Source organism: Poromitra crassiceps (genome assembly GCF_964638095.1).
Source record: "Poromitra crassiceps genome assembly, chromosome: 18".
NCBI classification, from domain to species: domain Eukaryota; kingdom Metazoa; phylum Chordata; class Actinopteri; order Beryciformes; family Melamphaidae; genus Poromitra; species Poromitra crassiceps.
In genome coordinates this window covers 13,766,116-13,787,164 of record NC_139636.1, presented here as the reverse complement: position 1 = coordinate 13,787,164, position 21,049 = coordinate 13,766,116, and the positions used below count along the sequence as shown (strand labels likewise).

Here is a 21,049-nt window from a genome sequence, read left to right as displayed (position 1 = left end):
GAATTATTAAAATTTTATTTGAAGGCTTCACAGGCAGAAGTCAAAATACTGGACCCTGATTGGCCAACACCACCAGCTCCTCCAATTCAAATATAGAGCTAAAGTTAATGTCACTTCCTGCTTCAGCACTACCAGAGATTTTCATCCGCCTTTTATTTTCCCATAGACATTTCATAAAATGCTTATAAAAAATAGTTTTACTTGGTCAAACTAAACGGTTCAGCTATATTTATAATCAGGAGAGACCATAGAACATTTCACTCGGACCAAAACTAAAAAAAAAACATCAAAAGAATATTTTCTTTAAATCCGCAATTTCTTTACGTTTTGGTCGGAGTTAAATGTTATGCGGTCTCTCCTGTTTCTAAATATATCTGAACCGTTTGGTTTGAACAAGTAAAACTATTTTTATAAGCATTTTACAAAATGTCTATGGGAAAATAAATGGATGAAAATCTCTGGTACAGTGCTGAAGCAGGAAGTGATGTTCACTTTGGCTCTCATAAGATAAACCTGCTGAGAGGATTTCCATTTCAAATGCTGCAAATTGGCCTGGCTGTAAGGATTTTAATACATGCTCAAATAACAACTCAAACTAAATTATATTAAATGTCTTCATTAAACATTGTTGTGTTTCCAGTTATGCAGGATTTGAATTTGAACTGATATAATACAGGGCCTTTAAGCCGAGCTAATTTGCTTGTCTTCAACAATAAATGGAGTACACGCTGTCTTTTTTTTTTAAACAATGACTTTATTTAGACATTTTTTGTAAAACATTATTAGCGCATCATTTTTAAGAGTGGCAGCTGCATGCAGCATCTGAAAGCAAAGGTTGGAATGTACGCCCGGCTAAGTTAGCGGGCTGGTGTGTTTGTGTTTTAGGGCAGGGTGGGGCAGAGGGAGGGGCTAGATTAATTAAGCATATAACATCAGCCATCGGAGAACAAACTCGGCAAATAAGCGTTGCCAAGAAACACACACAAAAACAAAACAACATGCCACTGACATTGGCACTGTGCCAATACTGAAAAGGCGCTTCCCTCCTTTCTTGAGAAGCGAGTTTTCAATCAGATCCTTTAAATCATGGTTGGTTATTAAAAAAAAAAGGAAGTAAGAAGGGTGAGGAGCAATTTACAAGTATTCAAGGAGGATAACTTCCTGGTTGAGGGTGTAGTCTGTTACAATGACGCAATCTAACACCCACACTCAGCTGTGGGTTTCACTACACCACAGCATACCTCGCAGCACAGAAGGAAATGTCTTCATATCGCAAAACTTTTGTTTTTCAAAAGAAAAAGAAAAACGGTATTACTAAAGCATCTTAGGGGGGGGAGAAAGACCTAAGAACGAGATATGAAAGGATTACACTGATTTGTGTCAAGAGGGACCGGAAGGCACAGTTCCTTTTTGGGTCCATTTTACTGAGAGGCCCACGTGGTTCCACACACACGACCACAACAACCTATCTGTGAAATCACTGCAATCCTTCTCCATCTCGTTCTCCAGGCTGAGGAGCAAAGGGTCAGGTCTGTGAGGGAGTCCAATATCCACGAAGGGGTAAAGGAGCTGAACAGCTTGAGGTAGCCTACAAGTTGTCCTTAACCAAAGCTCTAGGGTTTGATCATCACGTCCCTCATCCTAAACCGTGACCATGAATATCGTTAAGTCCAACATTATAGAAGTGGTTATGGGGGGAAAACGTCTGCTATTCCTGCCAAGACGGGAGCCGAGGTGTCAAGAGGAATACAACTCCCATGATTCTCTTCACTGTTTCCCTAACATTTCAGCCCGTTTGCTCGTCATGCAACTGAAAGCGTAATTACAGCTCGTTGTCATGTAAGAGGTTGGGAACAAAAGGAGAAAAAATAGACTAATGTGAAGGGATAATAATAATAATAATAATAACAATAAGAGTAAAAGAAAAAGAAAAATACAAGAGAAGGATATTAAGATGTTCCAATGATTGCATTGTCCACCAGCCTTGTCCTTTTCGTGAGCACAGGAGCGTGAAGACCAACAGTTTCTTGATTGAATGGTCTTGTCTTGTCTTCTCTCCTGTTCTTGTGGAGTTTCTCTCTCTATTCTCCTCATCTGTCCGGCCAGTCCGTCACTAGTGCTTGGACAGCTCAGTGGATAGCCAGTCAAGTCCTTCATACAGCCCTGTGCCCTGGGTGGCGCAGGTTGACTGAACGTGCCACTGTGGGGGTCAGAGGTCATATGGGGTTAACAAACAAATACACAGGCAGCAGCTCTATGCGTGGCTTGAATCTCCCTGCAGACGGAGAGAGAGTACAGCACGTCTTCGTTGATGTGACTTACAGTTCTGCTGCGGAGCGTCTGTAAGCCCAGTTTGTCTGTCAGCTCGCTCACTGATAAGGCATTGGGAAGGTCCTGTTTGTTAGCAAACACCAGCAAAATGGCGTCTCTCAACTCGTCCTCCTGCAGCTGGAGTCACACAAAACAAAGATGAAAATGTCAACAAAAGGGCTAACGGACACTGGAGAGCAGCCTGATTTTTGACCACAAAGACTTAGGATTGGGCTGACAACAATAAAACTACATTACAGTTGTTCCTCACGAGTCTCTAAATCTAGAAAATTTCACAAAATTGTATGATTATTACATTTAACAAAGACTTTCAGTGAACACATATTGTACATGACTGCAATGAGACTATGTAGTGCAAAAATGTGAGTGGTCAAATACAAAATTAGTCAGATGTCCCATGTGCAGCTCATAATGGTAAGTCTCGCTCGACAGAAATGACGTATTTTCAACAGAAAAACGTGTCTCTGAACACTTTCCTTTCTGTCACGCACCTGGAGATATTCATACTTTGTCATGCAATGTGACAGTCACATTGCATCACACTAACGCTGCCATGGAGATTGTGGTTTTCACTGAACTGAACAAACATCTTTATTGACATTTTGGTCTGTAACTTTTTCATCCTTCTTTAATCAGTTTAACTAGTTTAGCTCAGCTCAAAGCAAATATGGAGAGAATAGATGAAAAACTGGCAGAGCAAGTTAGACAGTATCGCCACCTATATGATTCTTCAATGAAAGAAGAAATGCAGATGGGAAAAGTAGGTTGGACTGCAAACGTCAGTGGAAAAATCTACAGGACAGGTAGGATCATTTTACTATCCTTACTATCTTTATTGGTCAGACAAACATGTTATAGTAGTAGGCTAAACAATAACCACTGGTGGTCGAGAAGATTATTCTTTATCATGGAAGTTTAATGTTATTTGGCTTGTGTCTAAACAGTCAAATGAACCCAACGTTATCCATTTCTCTCAGCCTCATACTGTATATAAAAAAATAAATAAGTGTGTGTGTGTGTGTGAGAGAAAGAGAGGGAGGGAGAGTAGAGAGAGACTGTAGTATTTTCATCAGAGACGACTCAAACCCTTTCGCCGAAGTATAAATTACAAACGTCACACGGCTCTTTATTTTCTGTCGAGCGCCCTATCATAAATCAGCATGATGTGGGGGGAGGGGCGCAGTGGGTGTGTCAGTAATAATCATGATGTGGGGGGAGGGGCGCAGTGGGTGTGTCAGTAATAATCATGATGTGGGGGGAGGGGCGCAGTGGGTGTGTCAGTAATAATCATGATGTGGGGGGAAGGGGCGCAGTGGGTGTGTCAGTAATAATCATGATGTGGGGGGGAGGGGCGCAGTGGGTGTGTCAGTAATAATCATGATGTGGGGGGGAGGGGCGCAGTGGGTGTGTCAGTAATAATCATGATGTGGGGGGAGGGGCGCAGTGGGTGTGTCAGTAATAATCATGATGTGGGGGGAGGGGCGCAGTGGGTGTGTCAGTAATAATCATGATGTGGGGGGGAGGGGCGCAGTGGGTGTGTCAGTAATAATCATGATGTGGGGGGAGGGGTGCAGTGGGTGTGTCAGTAATAATCATGATATGGGGGGAGGGGCGCAGTGGGTGTGTCAGTAATAATCATGATGTGGGGGGGAGGGGCGCAGTGGGTGTGTCAGTAATAATCATGATGTGGGGGGGAGGGGCGCAGTGGGTGTGTCAGTAATAATCATGATGTGGGGGGGAGGGGCGCAGTGGGTGTGTCAGTAATAATCATGATGTGGGGGGGAGGGGCGCAGTGGGTGTGTCAGTAATAATCATGATGTGGGGGGAGGGGTGCAGTGGGTGTGTCAGTAATAATCATGATATGGGGGGGGGGCGCAGTGGGTGTGTCAGTAATAATCATGATGTGGGGGGGAGGGGCGCAGTGGGTGTGTCAGTAATAATCATGATGTGGGGGGAGGGGCGCAGTGGGTGTGTCAGTAATAATCATGATGTGGGGGGAGGGGCGCAGTGGGTGTGTCAGTAATAATCATGATGTGGGGGGAGGGGCGCAGTGGGTGTGTCAGTAATAGTCATGATGTGGGGGGAGGGGCGCAGTGGGTGTGTCAGTAATAATCAAGCAGCAGAGCGAAATTCGGGTGGAAAGGATTACGGGGATTTGCGCTTGCGTTTCCCGCCTGTTCAGACAAAGTCAAAAGCTGCAACGCGCAGTCGTGGTCAGTGATGTTTTCGTTGCTTGACCAAGCGATGCGTGCATGAACAGATCCTATACAAACACCACCGCACCGGAATGAACTATTGCTTTCAGCCTATGACTGAAGGGGAGACATTATTCAGGGAGATATTTTTACTTGAACAGAAACCGCAGGTTGTCTTTAGCCTACTTATTTGGATTTGTCCCAAGATAAAGATGGAAGTTTGCATCTGCAGTGTCTGTTATTCACATATATTCCAATATTTCTTTCCAGTCTATCTATGTTCACTATAGCTGATGTGTTTAGGTTTATTGTACCAACAACATTTTAATTCATGCCGTCCCTTGTTTTGTGTATGTTTCCTCTGTCAAAAGCAGTCATCTGACTATGCCTACTTGCCCCAAGTGTCACACAATCCACATAAATAGCTACTATATACAGATCTCAACAATGATGTAAATGTATGATTCTGCACTTGATAACTGTACACCATAATTGAACAAATGTCCCTTTTGAACATAATATGGTAAATACCTACCATCTTAGCGAGCTCTTCTGCAGACTCAGCCACTCTTTCTCTATCGTTGCTGTCTACTACAAAGATGAGGCCCTGGATGGAAAGAGCAGGGTCAAAATGGATGAACACCCTTAGCCTTCACTTTAATAAGCAAATGGATAAGGCAATTAAGTACAGGTTCAGGTACAAACATTTTTTGTCATAAAGATGATATAGACTGATGTTGAGAAATTGACACATTTTTGGACTTGATCTAACACATTGAAAAATGAGACTAGAGATTTCAATTCTGACTGTTCTTTTTCCTTTCCATATTTTCAGAACCAACATGATAACCTTGTACTTAAGTAGTTTGGCCCATCTGAGTACTGATCTACGCACTACTTAATTTACAGCCATTAATTAATGCCTTAAAAAACAAGTACAGAAACAGCTTATTCATTTGATCAAATTATACATTTACCAGTGTATTAAGGCTGTGCGATATGGTTGAAATTAATATCAAAGATTTTTTTCTGGCTCACGTATGCAAAATCTCGTTAAACCCAGTTAAACTGGATGTCAAACAAAATAGAAATATTCAAATAATATTCCTTTAAAAATGTTTCATACTTGGTCCTTACACATCGGGAGCGTTTTTTTCGTGCGATTAATTCGCACATCAATAATATTATATTTGAATTATTTATATTTTCCGAACCTATATCAGTCAATGCAACCGTGCATACCAACGGCGAAGTTTCGCGGAGCGTTATTGCGGTGTTTATTTTTTCGAACCACGGTCGATTTTTCAGAAATTCGCTTCCGACGTGTACACATCTGTGGCTGTGATTGACAGGTGGGTCAAAACTCGCATCGCAATTTCGTGACGTATATTCGCATCGCTCTTGATGTGTAAGGACCTTAATCTTATCAAGTAAAGTAAGTAAAGTGAGTAAGATTTGCTCGTTATCATCAATTTAGACAGCAGAATTGTGTGTTACGATATCCCAAAATCACCATATCATCACAATATGAATATGATTCCACTGAAAGACGATAAACTATAGTATTGAATTATCGCCCAGCCCTACAGTGTATATCATATAAATAGGCTATAAAATAGCCTAGAGGATAAAGCTTCTTGAATAAAATCAGAAAGTTATTTTTCACAAACAGTACTTTAGCATTTTCACATCAATTTCACCTACCAGTGTAAAGTGAAATAGGGCTTCCAAACTTTCAAAAGAAAACCCTTGACAAACGTATTGCAAAGATTTTGAATGACACAAAGTACTAAAGTGAAAAGACATGGAAAAGAATGTTGAGGGGAAATCTGCTGTGAATGGTAATACAATTGCAAATACAAGTGTTTACTGATATTTAACTTCATTACTTACTGATTTTCTTTTCCCTACAGGTGACAGTTAAACATTTTAATTCTGAGAGCAGAATAATGTCTATAGTCTGTCTGTCAAACAACATTTAACTGGATGCAACTGGTAGGTTGCTTCACCAGCCTGATGTACTGTAAGGTACCAAAGCTTATGTCATCCAAGTATCAGGATTCACTTGACAATCCGTAGAATAATATTTGGGAGGTACAACTGCACCGTTCCCGATACTGCTGATGGCTGATGTGAATGAAAATTAGGCTGTAACTTGTCAAACAAAAGACCTACCCCTCATTGGGGTCATCTCATCAGTCATCATACCTGTGTGTTTTGGAAGTAGTGTCTCCAGAGGGGTCTGATCTTGTCCTGGCCACCAACATCCCATACAGTGAAACAGATGTTTTTATACTCTACTGTCTCCACGTTGAAACCTTGACAGGGGAAAGAGGGGGAGATGTATTAACATCGCACTACATCCCGTGGGTCAACATGTAAGCCACAGGTGAAAGAATGACACAATTAAATAAGTAACATGTGAATCTCTTACCAATGGTAGGGATGGTGGTTACAATTTCTCCCAGCTTCAGTTTGTACAAGATAGTAGTTTTCCCTGCAGCATCCAGTCCAACTATATGGAATTGAAGTGTTATAAAAATTAATATTTACATTTACTCGAGGAAGGAGACAAGAGTTACAGCTATATATATGGCATGCTTTCAGTGCAAAATAGGCATTTAGCCACAGTTAATTATCTCAGACACGCCTATGTCTAGCTAATCATCAAACCAAGATAGCAGAGAGGAGGACACGCAACAACGGACAGGTGGCAGGAAACTACTGAGCCAACGTCACACAATAAGTCAAGTCAACAAACACTCCGTTAATATTTGGTTAAAAACACAAAGTACGGAAACCTTAGTGAAATTCAACTTCAACAACGTCAACAGATCATGGCTATAACGTTAACGTTATGGTAATACCATCCCAGCTGTCGTTAGTTTAAATGAATTAGCAATAACGTTAACGTTACTTTTTTTTAATTAGAAAATGAACAATCTCAATGTCATTGCCCAACTTTGTCTGTACACTGTAACGTTATTGTAACAAGTTACCAAGTGCCGTTTTAAGTTAACGTTGGGCAACTTGGTTGATAAACTTCCTTGAATAGCCACCCCAATTCTTCTTGCTTGCTAGCTAATGTTAGCTTGAGCAGTTTCCAACAACACCTGTTTTGGCAGACGATAAGTAATTTGCTTCGTATTGTGTTTTCGTACCGCTATTGCCCATATTTTAAAGTTTGAGTCGAAGTTTGCGACGTTTGCTGGCATTCGACAGCAGGCTAAACTTAGCCAAAGCTAAAGCTACATACCTAGCCTGCTAAATAACGTTAGCCGATTCTAGCCTTAACTCACCCATTAAGATCCTCATTTGTTTCTTGCCAAAAAGGCGGCCGAAGAGAGACGAGATGGTAAGCCCCATAATTGGCGGTGGACTTCTGATGTAAACTTGACTGATATGAGCCAAGCAAACAGTGTGACTGTGAATTAATGTTACACTGATGCGGTTATTTTGACTTCAGGACACTCGACTTCTGCCACGTCCGGGCCAACGTGGAACCCACGACGTCATCAGTTTGAATCAACTTTATCAACAACAACGGTGAAGACCCTTTAAAACGCGAGTTTGGGGATATTTCCTGCGCTTGTTTATTAGAGCGTTAATAATAATTTCATGCCACTGACCGTATATCTTATAACTAGGCCGACAAGATTTACATTTAGTATTTTGTACTTCAACAGACTATTTTCACTACGCTACATGGAACAAGTATGTGGTTCCAATTCCTGCCACTAGGAGACACTGTAACACAGAGGTTTAGCAATGTGAAATGCAGTGACATACATCTATAATACTGCTGTGGATTGAGTGCTCGCCTCAGTAGTAACAAAGTAGGATAAGTGCATATTATTGTTAATTAATTAGCTGTAGCCTACATTATTTAAGAAATTTGACAACTTTCGACTCAATCAATGCCGTAGGCTAGGCTAGGCCCTATACTAGCCTACTGAATGGAACAAATCATCAGCAGGGCAAACATGCTGTGATACTGTGGGTGTGTTCGTGTTATTTTGGAATTTTGGTAGGAATCCAGGCTGGAATAACCAAGAGAAGGGATCAAATGCAAATTGTACATAAGAAATTCCAACTCCCATATCAGGTTTTTATAGGCTGGTAAAACAAGGAATAACCGTGTTGCCCCTGGGGATTACCAGTTCAAATTCTTGCTGATGATATCTCCAAACCGTAATGATCACGTGTCACCCAACGCGTCTAGACACCCACACACGCGCCGACACGCACGCACACACGTACGCGCACGCACGCGCGCACACACACACACACACACACACACACACACACACACACACACACACACACACACACACACACACACACACACACACACACACACACACACACACACACACACACACACACCACTGTCCCAAAGCCAGCTTTTTACCAACTGGCGACACTGCTTTTGTCCCCAATTCCACAAGCGGTCCCCAATCACTTCCAGTCAATCTCTCTAAGAAGGGCCCAATCCAGAAGTAATATGCAATAGTAATGTTTCATAGTTTTTATTGCTGCCTACATCATACATTAAAAGTATAACTTTATGGATTTATTGTAACATACTTTTTTCCAAGGTCAATGGTAAAGTTTCCATGTTTAGTTCCATGTTGTGGTCTAGAGTGATGTGGTCTGCATAAAATGGTGTTGTTAATATTGGAGAGTCTATGTACACCTATCCAACATATATGGTGTCTTTTCGTATGTTTTTTAGGTCAATTTTCTCAATAAAATGCTTTTTCAAGGGATACTCTAGTCCAGCGGCTAGAGTATCCCTTGAAAAAGCATTTTATTAGCCTACCTGTATTTGGAGTACTACTACACTTCCCCAAAACCCTTTTTTGACACATTTTCCAGTTTAGTTTGTGCCATAGTGCTCCTATGGGTGTATGTATCCGCATCCAAACTGGGTATAAAATGTTCCTACGATCTGTCCCTCCAACATATCACTGTCTTATTTAGATAGATTACTGAAAATGTATAGTTGTTGTATAGATATATATATACCGTAAATTTCGGACTATAAGCCGCGGCTTTTTCCCCGTTTTTTGGCCCTGCGGCTTATATAACGGTGCGGCTTATCTATGGATTTTTTCCAAAAAAAAAAAAAAAAAAAAAAAAATCTCTCTTTTTTAGCACTCTTTCTAACTATAAATCCACTTCTGTTTTAATTTCCTCTCTTGCCCTCTTTTCACCACACCGCGGACACTGTGTGCACTGTAAAAAAAAACACAGGTGGTGTTGTGTTATGTTGTTTTGTTGAAATGTTAATAAATGGGAGCTTCCTCAAACAGCCATCTCTTTCCCGACAATCCCCTCTGTGCATGAACCCTTATGGTAATTAAACATTAAAACAATAAAAAAAAAAAAAAAAAAAAAAAAAAAAAAAAAACATTAAAACACCTGCGGCTTATAGTCCGGTGCTGCTTATATATGTAACAAACAGGCAATTTTGCTGCTGCGGTTTATACTCCGGTGCGGCTTATAGTGCGGAAATTACGGTATATATATATATATATATATAGAAATATATAGAGACAGTCCCCAGACTTTAACCCCTGAATTTACATTGAGCCAATAATTATGTTATACTTTTAGTAACATAAAACCTTGAATGATTACTATTCACAATTTGTTCTGTGTCAAACCACAGATTGACTGGACTATTAAGTAAATCAACACGCACACACACACACACACACGCACGCACGTGCACGCACCCGCACCCACACACACACACACACACACACACACACACACACACACACACACACACACACACACACACACACACACACACACACACACACACACACACACACACACACAGAGCAGGTGGCATGAAAATAGTTTACCTAGGCTAGAAGACGGCACGTGACGTCTCAAGTCCAAGGTACAGACTTTTGAAAAGGGCGTGTTTTGTTAAGAGGATGCATTTTCACAAAGTCTATGATGGATACAGGTTGTTTGGCTGCACAGAAATAGAGAGAGACTTTAGAGTAGGCTGCCAAGGATTACTGGGTATCTACCATGGAGTTCAATGGCACACTGAGTAATTATGAGGTAGGCACTCGACTTTATATTTTATGTTTATTTTAAATTAATAGAGGTTTATTTTAATGCATCAACAGAGCCATAACAACATTAAGAGTGAAATAATACATCTAAATCATTTTTGAATTTTGTTTTTCAGATTGACATTCTCTCTACTGTGTACTTAGCGTGTCTCACTCCCAGGTAATTATGTTTCCTCATACTTTCAGTCTTATTAAACATGATCCATTATTCAGGTTAGGATATCTGTTCACGCCACACTGTTGGTTATACAAATCTATACAAATCTCTTTTCTAAATATGTTTATGGTTAAATAAACAGGTTTTCATGTGTAGTCATAGGGCTAATAATTTAACAGCAATTGTCTTATTGCTGAGAGTGTGGAACCAGTTAGAGCAACATGTGACAAGAAATTCTGCATACAACCACAGCAGCAGTGTTAACACAGGCTGAAGTTTTCTGCCTGTCATGCTCGTAGTGTTCATGCAGATCTCCTGCATCAGGGTATTAACATCTGGAAATCAACATCAGGATATTAACATCTGGATATTAACCTCAGGATATTACAGTTTTTCACGATTGTTAACACACGTTTCTCAAAACAGTAACGGCTTTCTCAAAACTGCACACACAAAACTGAAAACCTCACACACAAAATGTTAAACCTGACACTCCCTTTGCAAGATGACTCTTTGCCATCAAATCTCTTAACTGTTCACAAAATGGAACTCGTGTTTTCATTTGGTTTACAGCCATATTTTCAAATGACACACACATACCATTCATTGAGTACACACAACTAAGCATTTGCTGCACATTACCACCGCAATAACAATATACAATAACTCCTGGACATGCCGAGAGAGGAGGGCCCTCCTCTCCCTACGCCTCCCTCTCTCCCCCCACCTCCCCTCCCTCCCCTCCCACCCTCCTATAAGGACCCTCCTGAATGTTGAATCCATACTGCACATGTGCACAGTGCACACTCATGCCCATGTTGCACTTTGCACACTCACAATGCATAGTCATAGCTATATTACCATGTAATATAATACGCCATACAGGGTACGGCATAGTCATTGCAATTATAATATAAATTATTGCAGACTGGATGCTTGCTGGTGGTGTTTTATGGGACTGGATGCTTGCGTGTAAAAACACACTGCTTCCACTTATATAGGGGTGAGCCAGGAAGGATTTATGACATCACAATTGCTCGAGTGACATCATTGATGGCATCACAATTGCTTGAGTGACTGATGACATCACAAATACAACCTAATTGCCCTAGGTAATTAGGGTAATTAAGATGCTCTTTAGGCAGTGCATCAACATTTTGATGCACTGTGGGCTCAATTTTTGACCAATCGAAAATCTGTTTCATCTTTTGTGTAGGTCACAGTCTAACGATGCAGATGCTGAAGTTTGGTGTCGTTTGAAGAAAAAATGTGGGAGGAGTAGGGTTTAATTAGTTTTACAGCTTTTGCAGTTTTGCGGTCTTTAGACTTCATAATTGGCCATAGGTTGCATTGTACAAAAGTTTCTCCTCATTTGGGCCCACATTTCGGTGAAAGTTGCAAAGCCGTAGCACGTATGCCTGATTTCTTATGAATTTTCAAAGTTTGAAACTTTTAGATGGTCGCTGTAGTGCCACCATTAGGACTATTGGCCCCAAATTTGCGTGAAAGACGTTTGACATGGGACTGGACCTTTGTGCAAAGTTTGGTTAGTTTTCATGCATGGGAAGTCGAATTTCCCGGGAGAAGAAGAATACAGGCAAATACAATAAGTGGCCCTGCCGCTTCGCTGGCCCGGCCACTAATAATCAAACAGTGTACAGCTTTAGTCATAGAAATAATAGTATTATTTAATATACTTACAGTTTCCGGGAAACGAAAGATGTAACGGCGGTGGAAGTAAAGTTGTATATATTGTAGTTTGCATATTTACGTATTGTATTGTTTCTTGCTTCTTTCTAGCAATATGTTGATACTGCTGTTTTTGCTCTGCACCTTACCTACGGGAAGTTGTGTAACTTTTTATTGTTTAATTAGTTGTTGCTGTCATTGATGCTACTGCTGCTGTAACGCCAGAATTTCCCTACGGGGATGAATAAAGTTATCTATCTATCTATCTATCTATCTATCTATCTATCTATCTATCTATCTATCTATCTATCTATCTATCTATCTATCTATCTATCTATCTATCTATCTATCTATTTACAGCACACTGAAGTGCAAAATTGAAAACACAATCATAGAAATGGAACACACCATGAATGACAATGACTGTGGAGAATGAGCCATTTCTCCTTTTGTAAAATGTCTCAGTGTAGGCCTACTTTTTTCATAGTCAAACATAAAACAGCACACAAATATACAGCAAAAAAAGTTTTATTTCGGTACACACAGAGAACAGTACAGTACTGTAAACCGGCCTGCTCAACCAACCCCCCCCCCCCCCCCCTTCACAAAAATGAATTAGGCATCACGCCTCCGGTTCCTGTATGGCCAGAGGGCCTCATCCGCATCACAGTGGTCAGCCAGGATCCTAGTTTGTATTTGTCGGAGTTTGATAGCGTTGTTCTCACGAACCATTTTACAATTTCAGTCTCCTGTTCGGCTGTGAAAGTGTGCGTTCTTCCTCCACGGTGTGGTTCTCTTTCAGTCCTGCATAATACAAATACTGTGAGCACACTGTATTCTATTGATAGCAGTATTACAGTACACAAGGCAAATACATCTCACCTGTTCTCCTTCCTGAAGGTTCTAATGATGGCAGCAACTGTGAAGCTTTTTGTGTGTTAACAATCGTGAAAAACTGTAACATTTGGATATTAATTAACATCAGGATATTAACATTTGGATCAGGATATTAATATCAGGATATTAACATCAGGATATTAACATTTGGATCAGGATATTAACATTTGGATCAGGATATTAATATCAGGATATTAACATCTGGATAGTTGTAGCGAACAACCTCAGTGCAAAACTCCCTCCAATTAATTTGGTCAACCTCTCTCTCTCTCTATCTTCTCATCTGAGATAGAGAAAGTAAAAACATAACAGAAAGTGAAGGAGAGAATGGGGGAAGTAAAGTGTGGTGTAACACATGTACTAACGAGGGGGTGAAGAAGGTTATATTATTTTTTCTGTATGCCTCTAGTCAGTTTCGTTAGAGACACATTACTGTCCAAGGGGAGAGATGACATCATGGAGCCTATCCGTTATTTTACAACAGATGTTTTTATACAACTGGTGTCACATGTGCCTTCTTTCAGACAGAAACCTCTTATCTTATCTTGAGACAATAAATCCTACTTGTCTTGGACATGCGTTTGATTTGGTGCCAAATAACCTTTACCTGTACATTGCAATCTATGGCTTTCCTTCACGTTCCTGTCCACATGCTCAGGACTGAAAACAACCCAATGCTGATGTTGTTTTGCACAAGCTCTTCTAATATTGTTTGGTAACTGTTGTGTTTCTGCAGTTTTGTCGGAAGTTTCTCTGTCCTGGTGGTTTCCATAGTCAAATGGAGGCATCTGAAAGAACAGGTGAGTCAAGTTGTGTGCGTGCATGCGTGCGTGCTTGTGTGCGTGCGTGTGGCTGTTTCTATGTGGGCTTGTGTTTGCATGGATAACAATGGATAATATACAGTATATTTAATCATTTGTAATTGTCTTTGTTTTGATCTGCTGGAGAAAATTAAAATACATCACATTATACAAGAAACACACAAACAAAACCAGAAGCCAGTAACCCACAGCAGAGATGAATACACCATTTACACAAACAAATGAAAATGACTCATAAGAAATGTCCTTTTGTTGATTTGTGTGTGCCGCTTCAAGTCAATAGAGAGCAGCATAGCTGAAGTCATGTTTTCAACATTCACTTCTTATATGGGGAATATTTCACATTATGTTCCCAATAAAAGAGCAGCATTTAGAAAACACATGCACGCACATGCATGTAAACTGGGATGCCTCTGCTCTGTCTGTGTGTGTTTGCGTGCGCACGTACATCGTGCGTGTGTGTGTGTGTGTGTGTGTGTGTGTGTGTGTGTGTGTGCGTGCGTGCGTGCGTGTGTGTGCAGGTGCAGCCCCTGATGCAGCTGGCCCTCGCAGACCTCCTGGCTGCTCTGATCCTGATGTTCACCAGCACGATGAACAAATTCAGCAACTTCAGCAGCAGTGTGACCATCTGCCAGCAGTTTCTGCCACTGTCACTGGTGAGTCACAGACAGTCAGTCTCTGATGGACTCATTTCTTAAGATCTTTTCAAGTGGAGCAGGCAGTCAACTGAGCTCTCAAGTTTTATTTGCTTTAGTGGTCAGATTAATAAGGCGGCTGCAGATCAGGGGAGAGACACGATGGTGACATGGTGGGAAAGGCCCCTGTCTTGCGTGTTTTACTACTATTTCCTCTCTAAAGCACTTTCTAAACCCTGTTTAAGAAAATCTCTATAAATAAAGTTGATTGGTTTATTATTATGGTACTGGCAGTTTTTGGTACTTGCCAGCTGAGGTAGTTCATATTATTATTATTATTGGGGGTCATATTATTGTGTCAGTATATCATCACAACACATCACATCACATCACACCACACCACATGACATGACATCACATCACATTACATCACATGCCATGACATGACATGACATGACATGACATGACATCACACCACACCACATGACATGTCATGACATGACATGACATGACATGACATCACACCACACCACATGACATGTCATGACATGACATGACATGACATGACACGACATCACACCACACCACATGACATGACATGACATGACATGACATCACACCACACCACATGACATGTCATGACATGACATGACATGACATGACATCACACCCCACCACATGACATGACATGACATGCCATCACATTACATCACATTACATCACATCACATGACATGACATTACATCACATGACATCACATTACATCACATCACATGACATGACATGACATGACATCACAGATGCTCATTGCAGTGTTTTCCCTAAGTCACTGTGCCCTGTCACTCTAGCAATAAAATAAAGCAGAAGCCTGTATTGTTTTATGTTGCATCTATAAAGAAATGCTGGGGGCAGTTTGGCTGCGTCACTGCTTCAGTTATGCAAAAGCCACTGTGTTGTTCATTCAGAGGTGACGCTGCATTCATTAAAATATACAGTTTTCAAATGTTAGGAAATAAAAGTATTAAAATGTTACTGCACATCTAGTGTGATTCAAATCTCAGATTTTGTGGATTCGTGTTATATACAGGAGTTCATGGGAGTGCAGATATTCTTATCGGTGTACAATACAGCACTACAAATAAAGCAAACAGAGAAAAGAATGTGATGTAGAAAAAAGTTGGAGTTACTCAATTTCAGTCAGTTCAGGTAGTGGATGTCTTTCGAAATGCAGATATGGGGGAAACTTTCCACATTTAAATATTTAATATAAGCAGAAATAACAGTGGAAATCCTGTCATTAGTAGTAGACAATATGCTGTTTCAATTTAAATAACCCCAACTCTGAAAATAAGAATTTCCTGTTTTTGGAACCCAGGATAACAAAATCACACAACATGATATGAAAGATATGTAAGGTGATATTAGCCCATAGCCATGCTAAGAGCGCCAATACCACAAGTTATACATTTCAAAATGTACACTTGAAATTTTAGCTAAACATTGTTCCTCATATTTATGGTATGGATGAGAAAATCTGTGGGTCAAGGTCAAGGTCAAGGTTTTCTTTATTTGTCTCCCTTGGGAGAAATTTGTCTTGGAGACAGGGCCACAGCTGCATACATAGAAACATTTGACAGAAAACACCAAAACCAAAAACATTGCATAATACATCATTGCACATACCCCCGTGATAAAGTGCCTCTAGTCATTTCTAGTTGTCATTAATCATTTTGATTGACAGAGGAACATATACAGAGTGTTTATATCTATTATATTTGCACCGCGGGATCCTATATCTCCTGCCAGATTGCAGTAGTTCGTACTCTGGGTTCAGTACATGCGAGGGGTCGGATAAGATATTCCGAGCTTGTCTTATCACTGATTGCTCAAAAATAGGTGGGGGGTGATTGGGGGGGGGGGGGGGGGGGGGTGGACATCCCCATGATCTTCCCAGCCATTTGTGCTAGCCTAGCAATTTGAGATCACTGCTCCTTCCACATCTAGCCATAAAGCAACTTTTTTTGTAGAGCAGACAGGGAGTTTGAGCACTCTAATCAAAGTTACTGTATGCTGACTGCTGTGTGTGTGTGTGTGTGTGTGTGTGTGTGTGTGTGTGTGTGTGTGTGTGTGTGTGTGTGTGTGTGTGTGTGTGTGTGTGTGTGTGTGTGTGCGTGTGTGTGTGTGTGTGTGTGTGTGTGTGTGCTTTTTCTATTCCAGACATTTTATTTCATTTCATTTCTACTGGTGGTGGTTTATGCATGGAAATCCAAGAATGCTAATCAAGGATGGAGAGCGACACCAGGAGAGGATGAGGTGGAACAGGTGAGGACCCACATCCATCTTGTCACCATTAGTTCTTACAGTATGATGTGTGCAGAAACTGCCATACCTGATTCACTAACTATTTTCCACTCACTTTTCCCCTCTGTCGTGCTTTACAGAGCCAGTGTAGAAGGAGAATAGTAGATGTACCTATATATGCCATTGTGTGGTAAGAGTGTTAACCAACTCTCTTTAAACATGGTCATTCATCCATTTAACTATTATTTCCAGTCCTGTGTATGCCATCCTGGGTGCACAATTTTAATCTGTCTGTCTGTCTGTATCGGTCTGTCTCTCTCTCTCTCTCTCTCTGTCTGTCTCTCTCTCTGTCTAATATCACAGGTTGATACCCATTGCAATGTACTTAGCGTATGTGCTCACTCCCTACATGAAAGCAGCTGTGCTGTTTCCACCCAGTGGCGCATCAGTAAATGGGAATGTCGTTGACAATAGCAAATATTGCACCAGGTGAACATGCAACCCTCACACCATCTTGGAATTCTTATATTCATAAGCAGTCACATTTTTAAATGTTATTAACGTGTTCCTGACTTTTTCCATTGTATTTTCCCAGCTGTATTCTGTTCCTGCACATCTGGAGTGATCCCTGCTCGGATGCTGTGAGTATTAGAAACGCAAGGCAGCTTCAACTCATGATGAATGCAAGAAATGGGAAACAGTTGTACGATGTAAATGTACAACTATTTTTTCCCCCTCCTCATGCAGGAGATAGTCCATGACACCTTCATACGAGTTTTTCTCTTCATCGTTGTGATACCGGTGCTGTTGTCTTGCTCGGTAAGTTGCCTGTTTTTGATTGACTGTTTTGTCTTAGTACTTTGCTTAATAATGATCTATGTAAATACAGCTATAGCAGAATTACTGTATTGCCATTTCAGCTAAGGTTGATGTTGTTTTATTGTTTTATTGACTGAGATGTTCCTGTGGTTCCCCTTGCAGGTCATTTACTATAAAGTTGGCAGGTGGTATGAAAGGCAGGAGCAGGAGGGACTGTTTGCTCCAGAAGGAGACGCACGTTCAAGAAGAAGGCTCAAAAGAGTGTTATCTACAGCACGTAATATGGTGATGGTCATCTTCATCTGTTGGGCACCAGGTACACACACACACACACACACGGACAGACTTATGTGCTAATGTAATTCAGTTTCATCTACTTTAACATCAACATCAGATTGATCTCCTGTATTCCTTCCTCTCTGTAGCTCTTGTCCTGGTCATCCTAGCTACCCTCACTGCATGGACCACAGTTCAACAGCACAGTCTGTTTGGCCTTTATATCCTACAGGTATGCTTCAGAAGACCTGATTTCAAATGAGAATAGCTAATTCTAATTGGAACTTGATGATTGAGTTGCGAGCTATAGCATTGCTCTTGTGTGTTTCAGGTAGTCACTGTGTCTCTGCAAGGCTTCCTGAACAGCATGGTTTACGCCTGGATTCGTCCCAACTTCACGGAGGCGGTTCTGGGGGAAAACACGCCGTTGATAGCACACGAACAGCAAGCCTACTTCGAAGAATCGCTGAGGAGCACGTCTTGATTATTGACTCGTGACTGGAGGTCTTCACGGATCCAAAATGATGGACCTGAACCCTAATGGACCAGAGAAATTTGTGCTCGGACCCAATTGGACCAGACAATTTAAAAAAATATATATATACCCGACCCGTTAAAACGTTTATCGTGTTGGATACAACGTAGCCTATGGTAGCCTAATAAAAGGAGATAAAAATAACAGAAAGACCTGCCAAGTTGTGCCGTTGTAGGCTACAGTTTGTCCAGTAGGTAGATGACAGTGGGACTATAATCTATAATGTGCACTCTATAGGTCATAGGCTCACCTCCTCCATGTTAGTGGATGGGATATGAGCCAAACTAAACTGAACTACACGCCACATACATTTGTCCCAAAGATGGTTTCTGTCATTTTAGGTAGTTCTTATTACACTGATGTAGGTTCAAGTGCTCATTGTTTTGTTAAGTTTTTTTTATTCGTTATTTGACAATATAAAAAGGGGTGATTGACAGCTGTGACAGCCACTCGCCGGGTCCACTCGGGTCCTAATGGACCCAACATTTCAATGTCAAAGATCCGAGACCCGTGGCAAATGGTACCGGACCCAACCCGGACCCGCAGTCGCTTCTTTTGAATGGACCCCGAGACCCAGCCGGGTCCGGGTCGGACCCTCGGGTATTCAGACATACCCAAAGACTTCTACTCCTGATCCCTCAGCACATCGAGAGACTTGCTCTGGGACAACAACAAAAAAGACCCTTGGAAGAGCGACTCCCCCCACACACGCTCTAACTCTACCTCTGGGAATAAATGCTGACATTCGATCTAAACATGGAAGAATGCTAACGCTATGTTCTCGCTGGAGGAGTGAAGATGAGACAGTCTGCAAACTAATGATGAAGTAGGCTATATAGTAGCATAGCATAACTGAGGAAAGATGCACTTTGTCTATTTGTAGTTATAGGCAAACTATTATACTGTACTGTAACCACTAAGAATTAGATTGTCCTAATTACATTTAGTTCATTTTTTAATGTATTATGATTACTTTTGTTTTCTTATGTTTTGTTATATATAAACTTTAAGATATTTATTCTGTTCAATAACCTGCTCAAGTTCTTCTGGGGCATCCCCCTGTCCTTCAGCACTTTTTTGTTATTTGTTCAAGGCTAGAATGAGGGAAAACCTGTCAGGCCGGGACTCTTTGCTCTTACGAGTTCAATCGTAAAGAGTAAGACAAGACACGCTGACCTGTGAAACGCATGAGAAAGAACATTGTGTCTGCTCTGTCATGTCATGTCTGGGGAAGGCCAATTTTAAAGCATCTCGTAAAAAAATACGAGTGAGTGAGGTTATAACTGATAGGACACACACACACACACACACACTATTATGTCATACTATCTGTAATGTATAAGCACGTGTAACTCTGTAGGTGCAGCAGTAGTTTGAGTGGCGTGCACGCTGGCATTGCACGCTCTATATTCCATTGGTTGACGACAGGTGTGACAGCGGGGCCAGGTGTAGGTTGGCTCTTATGTAAGCGATCACGTGACCCACCCAGGCTGCATCTACTGTAAGGCAATCTTATCTTCAGTTTATATAAAGTCGTTTCGTTCTGACTATGCACATTTGCTTTGCTTAGGGCGGGTCCACACAGTCACCTGCTTGGGGTATTTTTGGATAATAAAAGGAACACAGCAACATAACAACGTAGGATGGCAAACAAACAAATGCACCAATCGTATTGATCGCCAGGAATGACACTGTCATAAAAGACATGTCATGATCTGTTGTGTCTGTTTTTTTCTATTCTGTAGTGTATTTCTCCCACTGTGTTCAATTCAATTTGAATTGAGATACGAATAATGAAAACAAGACACGATGACAGACAGCATGAATGAATAATACCCTTCAAGATCCAAATTCTTGAGTAATTCTTTCTCTCAAACATAGATGCATGCATACATGCATCACCAATTGACCTCAATTCAAGCCCCTTTGAGTAGTCCACCCTGAGGCGTCCTAGATAGAGCACCTATTCATAGATAGCATGTGGGAGAAATAACAGTGCTGAACAAGGGACATGCATACTCAGCAAACGTACATAGGTAAGTTAAAAGATTTAAAAAGTGTGCGGTGGTGATGATGTGTGTGTGATTAATGTCCTACTTTCCAGGTTAAGGCCAATTTAAGAAAGCATTTTGATGGCACCATACAAAAAGTCAGCATGAATGACCCATTTAAAGTATTAACCAGCTGCACGGTGACAATGTTATTTATTATTTTCCCACCACCCAGACCACGCCTTATTGTTTGAACAACCTTGCAAATTTGATTCCTGATCATATCAAATTGAAGTAGTAGGTC

At 41.0% G+C, this 21,049-nt stretch overlaps 2 protein-coding genes across 2 annotated transcripts; one reads left to right on the top strand and one right to left on the bottom strand.

Moving 5' to 3' along the window:
• Window positions 1-748: 748 nt before the first annotated feature.
• On the bottom strand, window positions 749-8,008 carry LOC310793209 (ADP-ribosylation factor 4-like). The gene is made up of 6 exons (XM_083654968.1): window positions 7,826-8,008; window positions 6,961-7,041; window positions 6,735-6,844; window positions 5,062-5,133; window positions 2,323-2,448; window positions 749-2,200 (listed from the first exon to the last, which is right to left on the bottom strand). The coding sequence occupies exons 1-6, from the start codon at window positions 7,890-7,892 to the stop codon at window positions 2,114-2,116; spliced, it is 543 nt and encodes a 180-aa protein (XP_083511094.1). The 5' UTR covers window positions 7,893-8,008; the 3' UTR covers window positions 749-2,113.
• Window positions 8,009-10,502: 2,494 nt separating this feature from the next.
• LOC310792902 (uncharacterized protein) lies at window positions 10,503-19,313 on the top strand. Its single transcript, XM_083654672.1, has 12 exons — window positions 10,503-10,610; window positions 10,741-10,784; window positions 14,104-14,167; window positions 14,710-14,844; window positions 17,041-17,145; window positions 17,265-17,314; window positions 17,488-17,613; window positions 17,720-17,765; window positions 17,872-17,943; window positions 18,106-18,259; window positions 18,369-18,451; window positions 18,551-19,313. The coding sequence occupies exons 1-12, from the start codon at window positions 10,578-10,580 to the stop codon at window positions 18,701-18,703; spliced, it is 1,065 nt and encodes a 354-aa protein (XP_083510798.1). The 5' UTR covers window positions 10,503-10,577; the 3' UTR covers window positions 18,704-19,313.
• Window positions 19,314-21,049: the final 1,736 nt, after the last annotated feature.

What these genes read in the sequence shown, in the direction of transcription:
- LOC310793209 (XM_083654968.1), bottom strand. Translation starts at nt 7,892, where the DNA reads ATGGGGCTTACCATCTCGTCTCTCTTCGGCCGCCTTTTTGGCAAGAAA. An exon ending in ACTACTTCCAAAACACACAG is followed by an intron (nt 5,134 to 6,734) that starts GTATGATGACTG and finishes CTTTCCATCCAG; the next exon opens with GGCCTCATCTTTGTAGTAGA. An exon ending in CAGAAGAGCTCGCTAAGATG is followed by an intron (nt 2,449 to 5,061) that starts GTAGGTATTTAC and finishes GTGTGACTCCAG; the next exon opens with CTGCAGGAGGACGAGTTGAG.
- LOC310792902 (XM_083654672.1), top strand. Translation starts at nt 10,578, where the DNA reads ATGGAGTTCAATGGCACACTGAGTAATTATGAG. An exon ending in GGAGGCATCTGAAAGAACAG is followed by an intron (nt 14,168 to 14,709) that starts GTGAGTCAAGTT and finishes GTGTGTGTGCAG; the next exon opens with GTGCAGCCCCTGATGCAGCT. An exon ending in TTGGCCTTTATATCCTACAG is followed by an intron (nt 18,452 to 18,550) that starts GTATGCTTCAGA and finishes TGTGTGTTTCAG; the next exon opens with GTAGTCACTGTGTCTCTGCA.